This window comes from Nicotiana tabacum, chromosome 3 (genome assembly GCF_000715075.1).
Source record: "Nicotiana tabacum cultivar K326 chromosome 3, ASM71507v2, whole genome shotgun sequence".
Taxonomy (NCBI): Eukaryota; Viridiplantae; Streptophyta; class Magnoliopsida; order Solanales; family Solanaceae; genus Nicotiana; species Nicotiana tabacum.
Window position 1 is genome coordinate 108,482,647 of NC_134082.1, and position 9,089 is coordinate 108,491,735.

The 9,089-nt window shown below is 36.7% G+C and overlaps 1 protein-coding gene across 1 annotated transcript; it reads right to left on the reverse strand.

Annotated features, from left to right (window-relative positions):
* Window positions 1–1,458: 1,458 nt before the first annotated feature.
* LOC107763613 (putative LRR receptor-like serine/threonine-protein kinase At4g37250) lies at window positions 1,459–5,433 on the reverse strand. The gene is made up of 2 exons (XM_016582103.2): window positions 3,529–5,433; window positions 1,459–2,377 (listed from the first exon to the last, which is right to left on the reverse strand). The coding sequence occupies exons 1-2, from the start codon at window positions 5,174–5,176 to the stop codon at window positions 1,692–1,694; spliced, it is 2,334 nt and encodes a 777-aa protein (XP_016437589.1). The 5' UTR covers window positions 5,177–5,433; the 3' UTR covers window positions 1,459–1,691.
* Window positions 5,434–9,089: the final 3,656 nt, after the last annotated feature.

Sequence of the window (9,089 nt, forward strand, 5' to 3'; positions counted from 1 at the left end):
CTCTCTAACCAAGACAACACTGAATTAGACAACAACTTAGACTTTAGTTGGATCTGAAAAAGCATTACCTTGAACAAACTAAAATACTTCATATGGCTGCTCGTCCTTAACAGACTTCCAACAGCCGCTCTTCTAGCAAAACGCAATATCTGTCCTTCTGACACATGTAGCATATGTGGATTGGAAAAAGAGGATATCAAACACTTGCTATTCAGATGTACTTACTCAAGGGCAATATGGGGACAATGCCACATAAAGCACAACTATCCCCAATCGGATAACGAGCTCACTACTTTCAATTGGCTGAAACAACAACTAAAATCAAATAAATGCTTTATTCACTACATCAGCTGGCCAGTTTTCCTACCCTTCCTCCTCTGGTATATATGGACCACCAGAAATGAAAAGATCTTTCAAAAAAATAACTTATATCCCAATATTAGCCTAGCAACCAATAGTGCCCAGGAATTCCTCTTCCTAAGCAAATGGAGCCCCTCCAATATACCAAAAAGACCATCCATACAAAATGGGAACCCCCCACCACGGAGCTATTTAAACTAAACATCGATGGTTCTTGCCTAGAAAACCCAGGAATAGGAGGAATATTCAGGGATAGTAATGGCAATTGGATACTAGGATTCAATATGGCTTTGCTCATGCTACAAATATCCAAATGGAAGCTATATCTTTACTACATGGTCTAAAACTAGCCATCCAAAAAAGACTAACCCCTCTAGTCATTGAAACAGATTGTCAGGAACTAATTAACTTGATAAATAATGATAATTGTCTTTATCAAAATATTATTGATGACTGCATATTCCTATTATCTGAGGCGGGTACGCCAACTTTGAAGCATGCATCCAGAGAAGCTAGTGGAGTAGCGGATACATTAGCCAAGAGTGGATGCAGCTTGGACTCTTTTGCTAATTTAATGTTGTACTATTATCCGCATGTTTTTGCTATTTCAGTTTTTGATAGAGATGGAATAGACACCTTGTGGCCTAGACAAATCTCATGTTATAATGGCTATTAAGCACTATGTTTTAATTAAATGTTTTATTTACCAAAAAAAAATCTAATATGTAAGCCCTTTTAGGTAAATGCATGATTGAAACAATATATGTTCACATATCTTTCTTGCCTCCCAGTCCCATCCCAGGATTACTAGTCTACGAATGCTAGTACTATTTATTTGAATAGTTTCATTGGCAATAATGTGGTATTTTTTGTCTTTATTTCATGCTGTCAGTCATCATCTAAATAAGTACCCTAAAGTCCAAAATGAAATCAATCAGTTTCAGGGCAGAGTATCTTGTCCAACAAACACAAAAGATATATATCAGAAATTGATTTGGTGTTTATAAAGTTCTAGGTGTGTCTTCTTCATTGCTCTAAATGTCAAAAGCGAAGTTTGACAAATTAAAAAACACACACACACACGAGAAGAGATGCATATTAGCAAACACCGAGAATTGTCAGATATAGATAATCCAAAGTCACTATCTTAAGAATAATACAGCACAAAACCTATGAAGATGACCACGATTAAAACTCAAATGGCTAATACTCCTGTATTGGAAGGGCAAACAAAAAATAAATAGGAAAAAAGAAACGTCAAGTCGTCAGTCTCATTACATACAAAGACTCTGGTTTCTACAATTAATTGTGTCCATCTTTTTTTATAATTGCTAAGGGCCATAATAGTATGGTAAAGTAGTAGAACTATTTGGAAACTTTTCCAGTGCTTGAACCACCTCTCTCATGCCTGGTCTCTTCTGAGGCGTTGGTGATATACAGTTATACCCAACTTTCAACAATGCCAACAAGGTATCTTCTTTCCCTTCCATGTCAGCACGGATCGCCACATCAGCCAACCTTAACACTTTACTCTTCTCTTCACCTGCGGAGGTGGCAGCTCCGATGGGTCCCATTTCATCCGAAACAATCACTTTTCCAGTTAGCAACTCCAGCAACACTACCCCAAACGAGAATACGTCCCATTTCGGGTTGGGTTTCAGGCTACGAAGCGACTCGGGTGCATGGTAAGGAGATATGCCCAATGCACTTGGACTTGGGCTAGGAGTAGGCCCAGATGCGAAGTCCTGGAAGCTATCTCGAGAGGCTGTGGACCTCTTGCTACCAAAATTACGAGCTGATCCATAGGTCTTATGACTGCTATCTCCTGTTACAAGCCTTTCAATTCCAAAATCTCCAATCTTGGGTTCCATATCTGCCCCGAGTAAAATGTTACTGGGTTTCAAATTGCCGTGTACGTGCTTCTTTTCATGAATGTAAGTGAGCCCACGGGCCACGCCTTTAGCAATCTTTAGCCGGATTTCCCAGGGTACGTGACACGGAGAAGAACCAGCTTTTTCTGAAATCACATGAATGCACACTGTTAGTATAAGTAAGTATTTCACACCAGCAGGTCAATGTGATCGAGCTATAAGAACATGTAATTTGCAGTAAATGTAATTCGATAACTTAGAAAATAAAGTGAATAATTTCATATAACTTGTTGAAATACATTGGTCTTTGTTGATCTTGAGTCCCCTACACAAAGGAAATGCCTGAATTGCGCACACAACCAAAAAAGCATACGCATGGCCTACAGAGCAATATGTTAAAAATGGCAGTCATTTTCCATGCAAGTGACAAGTAGAAGAGGGGCGTTTGGCGTATTATGCAATTTTGGATGTGTATATCGCAATCAGGGACAGTGGGCCATTCAGAAGTAGACACGGTTGACTTGCAGTGAACTACCGCTATTTCCACATTAAAAACAAAGCCTTTAATTAGTTACAACTACTCCACCACCTCCTTTACTTCCCCGTCCCCGCACATTTTATCAGAAATTTGTACTACTATGATTTTTCCAAGTTGCGCTAAATATTCCTTCTTTATTTTGAATATTAATTGGACCAATGTCAAAAGAACACAACAAACTATAAACTTTAATATTTCGAAATGTTAAAGGACTACAATTATTCAATTGAAAGAAATTAGGTAATAGGTAGTACTAGTCATATAAATCAATTTCAATTTTGAGAATTTTATCCTCCAAACTCTAGTCAACAACCTTTCTCTCTTACAATTGACACACAAATTTCCCCCTCTAACACGCATTGACCAGCCAATTTTCAGGCAATTGTATTAATTTAATCTCAAGTGTAAACCAACTAATTTAGGAGCATAATAATGAAGATTACTCTGTATTACCAACCAGTGGCGGAGCCCCTCATTGGCTAGAGGAGTCAATTGATACCGCATACATAGGTTAAATGTTTTATTTTGATGTATATATGTTGACCCCCTTTAATATTTTCATATGCTTTCTTATTTATATTTTGACTCCAACACTGTTACCAACTCTAACACCGTAAAATAACAACAATGAAGGCAGTTATGTTATTGAAGTGTAATTTATTGCCAACTTAAACATGGACTTCAGTTTTTTTTTTTTTTTTAAAATCTAGTATTAACGATAGCATGAAAACAGCAAAAAATGGAAAAAGGAAGACTTACTGTAACGTGCATTAGCAAGGCTGCCATTAGGAACGAAATCGTAGATGACCAGTTTCTCTTCAGCACCCCAGTAGAAGCCACGGATTTTAACCAAATTTGGATGCACCAATTTAGCAATTACCTTAACCTGATTCTCGAAATCTTTAAACCGTTCGACGCCGCTTTCTCCAATCCGCCGCACAGCCAGTGTTGTCCCATCTTCTAACACCGCCTTGTACATTATACTCGAACCACTAGCTCCCAAAATGTAAGCTGATGCTTTAAGCAATGTCTCTAACTCAAGCTCTCTTTCTCCATCAACCGTTACCAATTCCCCTGTTTTCTGCTCTGTTGTCACGTGATTTTGCTGACCTTTTAGGGATATTTCACTTTCTTGGCTCTCTGAATTGGAAGTTTCTGATAAATCGTCACCATCTCCGTGCCTTGGTTTTTTCAAACAAGTCCATGACCTTAACCAGTTGTATTCTTCTGAAGATGCTGACGATGCCCAGTCAAAATCTTTTGCAGTTTCGGCTTCTTGCTTTATCGTACTTTCTATTCTTTTCTTCTTTTTGGCTCGATATACGTACATGAAAATCAGTGCTAGAACTCCTACTGCTGCAATATCCCCAGCTATTATGCCTATAATTGTGCTAGTTTTCAGCCCACTTTTTCCTCCTTTAGAAGAGCCGTTTGGGGATGCTGCTGCTGGGTTTGAGTCAATGGTCTTGGGAATGGCTGCAATTGCTGGAGAAGAAGTTGGTTCAGAGGCATTTGGTAGAGTTGTTATGGTAGAAGGAATTGGACACAAATTTTTCAGAGGGTCACCACATAATTCGGGATTCCCAGAAAAAGCTTTTCTACTTTGGTTGACAAAAACACTAGACTCTGGAATTGCACCACTGAAATTGTTGTAGGAGAGATCTAAGGTTGCATTTTGAGGAATTTTGCTGCCAAATTCTGGTGGGATATCTCCAGAAAGTCTATTAAAAGAAACATTAAAGTAACGGAGATTATTGCCTCCAAAATTGGGAGGCAACGATCCATTAATCAAATTAGAAGACAGATCTAAAAATTGAACTGACTCAAACCCAACAGGAAGAGAACCAAAAAAGTAATTATCTTTCAACGAAACAACAGCTAGGTTACGAAGACTAGTCAGATTTGCCGGTAACCTTCCCGCCAAAGAGTTACCGGAAAGATTAAGAAACTGAAGATTCTTTAAACCTCCGACGAGCTCAGGCAAGTCGCCGGAGATTCTGTTATTAGAAAAATCAAGTTTTTTCAGCTCAGGGGCAGTAAACAGAGTAAGAGGAATAGACCCATTAATGGAATTATTAGAAAGATCAAGATTTGTAAGATATTGAATCATACCAAGACTAGAAGGAACAGAACCAATAAGCTGAGAATTGGGAAGAGACAACCCTATCACTCGTAGGTTTGGGTCTGAAACATTTGAATTTCCACAAGTTACCCCTGTCCATAAACATGGCGTCTCATTCCAAGAATACCACTTTTGCAACACACCTAAAGGGTCACTCAGAATATTATACTTGAATGTCAGTAACAAAACTCCATCAGTATTAAGCCCAGAAGCTTGAAATGCAAGTAGAAGAAAAACAATAATCCTCCTCCACCATAAATGGAGATCAAAGATTTGGAATTTCATGTTGTCTCAAAATGTTCCCACATCTCTATTTTTTCTCTAGAGAGAGAGAGGAAACTACTTGATTAATAGAGTAGAGAAAAAAAAAAGGCAAAAAAGAATAAGTGGGATTTATGATACAAATGGGACCATGTGAAGCAGTGAATAGAAGTTTTTTTTTTTTTTTTTAAAAAAAATAAATATTGAGACCAAAATGCAGAAACACACACACACAGCTCACCGAAAACCAACCTTCCTCACCAATATGCTTTGTTCAGACCATTGTAGATAGCATTAAGTATTTAAGATATAGTACTTCACCATTAATTGCTTTCAATATCTACTTCTGTAATTTCCTTTTTCCAATGCTTACATATTTGCTAACGTTTGCCAAGACATACTACTTACATTGTATATTCCTGTTCCAAAATACAATGTTTTAAAGTAATGGAAAATAAAGACTTAATTAAGTTAAATAAGGGAATAGCATCTTTAGTAGCTAGGTGACACCAAGGTAGGGTTAGATTTTGCAGAACTACTCTTATACACATGGACTTTAGAAAATGGTTCTCCTTATAATTATTAAACATTATGGCTGTCTTATTTATCATTTTCCATGTGACGAACAGAGATTTTTACTGCAGATTATTTAGATTTTTTTCCAGAAATTGTAGTGCTGGACTATGATTTGTTAAACTGGATCTGAAAGTACTACGTAGTATATATTTAGTTGCATTTAAGGATTCCTCCAGTGTTTTCACGGGACACAAGTTGTATGTTCTGCTAACGTTGGGATTTATTAAAATCAAAAGTTTCAGACAATTCACCTACTAATTAATTATAGTAGATAAGACATATATTAAAAAGGGGTGTGGGGGGGTTTTTTTTTTGGGGGGGGGGGAGGGGGGAGGGGAGGATGAAGTCATCTGGTCAAAAAATCTGTTCTTCAAAGGGAGTCTGGTATTAGTGGCTATGAATTTGTATAACATAATTTTGAATAAATTACATTAACTTGGTTTTGTTTTTCAAACAAATTTTAAGGGGTAAAAGGTTCAACATATTGAAAATCAGGCTCGCATGCTCAAATTCAAATGTTGACATTTTCATCATCGGACTATTTATTTGAGAACATTAATTTGTATCTTTTCATGAAATTAATAAGGTACATTTATGTAAGACATGTCAAACAAGGGATAAGGCGATACTAATTTTTATCTAAGAATTATTTTTGTTATAAATCATACCGAACGACCTTTAAGTGATTACAAATTCTAAGTCACATGATATAGATCTTCTGATTAAGTCTGTTTTCATGTAGTTGAGCTGGAAGAAAATTAAAAAAAGATTAGTTTATTATTTTTTTTTTTTTTTTGAAAAATCCCTAAGACTAGCGGGTTATGAGTTGGATATTGTTACTGTAAGATAGTTTGTTATTGACAAGTTGGAAGTGAGATTCTTCCCACAACGGAAGAAAGAAGTTCCGTGCCTGTCATGTGAAACACTCCCGGGACCGACCTTACTCGTACCGTGTCTGTTAGCCTCGGAACTGATCATTATGAAATAGCACATAACAGGCACGAGATTGTCTCAACAGGCACGAGACTGACTCAATAGGCACGAGATTGTCTCAACAGGCACGAGATTGACTCAACAGGCACGAGATTGACTCAACAGGCACGAGATCCTAGAGTTAATTATTTTTAATAGAAAAATCAAATTTATTTGAATTTTAAATTCAAAATTCGAATAAATAGTCGTGTCTGTTTGTGAAACAAGACATCTTTTCTGAAAGGGTCTGTTGGTTGCCTATAAATACACAAGAATTCCAACGAAGTGGATATAGAAAATCACAAGTGTTATTGCAGGCTTTGTTGTATCCTGAAGAGAATCGTTTTGTATTTTCCCTAAATTAGTATACATGCGATAACTCTTTAAGGACAGTCGATTTTCACGCCTCAAAGCCAATTTTGTTTATTATTTTCTAACAATCTTAAAGAGTTATACTGCTATGGAGAAATTGATGTCTATTGTTGAGAATCCGAAGGAGTTCATCAAACTTGATCGCTTTGATGGAACGAACTTTACCCGTTGGAGAGACAAGATGATATTCTTGTTGTCCGCTCTCAATATCTACTATGTTCTTGATTCTGCCTTGCCTCCGATGCCTGAGCCCACAGCAAAAGATTCTGACGTAGTCAAGGAAGAAAGGAAGAAACGAGAACATGATGAACTGTTGTGTCGCGGCCATATTCTGAATACTTTGACAGATCGACTCTATGATCTTTACTGCAAGCTGAAGTCGCCAAGAGAGATTTGGACTGCTCTACAAACTGCATACCAGAATGAAAAACGAGGTATTGACAAATTCCTGGCTCTACAGTACTTTGAATTTAAAATATTTGATATTAGGCCTATAATGGATCAGATTCATGAACTGCAAATCTTACTATCAAAACTAAGTGATCTTGAAGTTAAATTTCCTGATGCACTTCAAATAGGTGCTATTCTTTGGAAATTGCCTTCCTCATGGAATGACTATAGAAAGAAATCCTATATTCTATGGATAAAATGAATGTGGAACAATTTCGTACTCACATTCAAATTGAAAGTGAGACTCGTGCTCATGATGCTATTAGTCAGCCTTCGAGTTCCGCAGTCAATTTTGTCAGTCAGAATGATTCAGGAAGTGGGAACAAACATCTGAAAGTTTCCAAAAAGTCTTCTTTTAAAAAGAGAAAGAACTTTAGTTGTCAGCATTGTAGAAAGAAAGGCCATATGATTCGGGATTGCAGATATAGAAAGGCAGGAATAAATTTTAATGCAGGCAAAACCGAAAAGTCTGGAAAGATTTAAAAAATCTGGAAATTCTGAAAAGGCAAACGTAGTGGAAAATTCTACCCAAGGACTGGTTGTCATGGTTTCCGCAATGCAAATTGATATGGTCACAGAGTTGAATGTGGCTACCGCTGCTACAAATACTCAAGACTGGTGGCTAGATTCAGGTGCTACTATTCATGTCTGTTATGACAAGAAGATGTTCAAGACATATGCAGAAGTGCAGGATTCTGAACAAGTCTTGATGGGAAACCATGTTGCGGCAGATGTTGCTGGAAAAGGAAGTATTGAGATTAACTTCACATCTGGCCAGAAGTTGACATTACTGAATGTGTATCATGTTCCTGATATGAAAAAAAACTTAATGTCCGCTGCTTTGCTGTCAAAGAAAGGCTTCAAGATAGTTATTGAGTCTGATCATGTAATAGTGTCTAAAAATGGTATTTTTGTTGGAAAAGACTATAACTGTAACGACATGTTCAAATTGAGTATTAATGAAATAAATTATGTTTCTGCTTACATCGTTGAGTCTGATTCTTGTTTATGGCATGCTAAACTAGGACATTTAAATTTTGGCTCCTTGAATTATATGTCCAAAAATGGTTATATCTCATGTAAAACTCAACATATAAAATGTGAAATTTGCATACAAGCAAAGATGACAAAGAAACCATTTCGTAAAGTTGAAAGATCCACAGAACTATTAGATTTAATACATTCAGATTTGTGTGAATTAAATGGAGAATTAACTAGTGGAGGCAAAAGATATTTTATTACTTTTATAGACGACTTCTCTAGATTTACATATGTTTACCTACTTAGAACTAAGGACGAAGTTTTTCAAAAGTTTAAAGAATACAAGTCTGTTGTGGAAAATCAAAGGAGTAGGAAAGTTAAAATTATTCGAAGTGATAGAGGCGGAGAATATTTTCCTAATGAATTTAATAAGTTATGTGAAGAGCATGACCTAGTACATCAAATGAGTGCCCCTTATACTCCTCAACAAAATGGGTTAGCGGAAAGAAAAAATAGAACTTTGGTGGATATGGTTAATGCTATGTTACTTAATGCACATTTGCCACATAATTCATGGGGTGAAGCA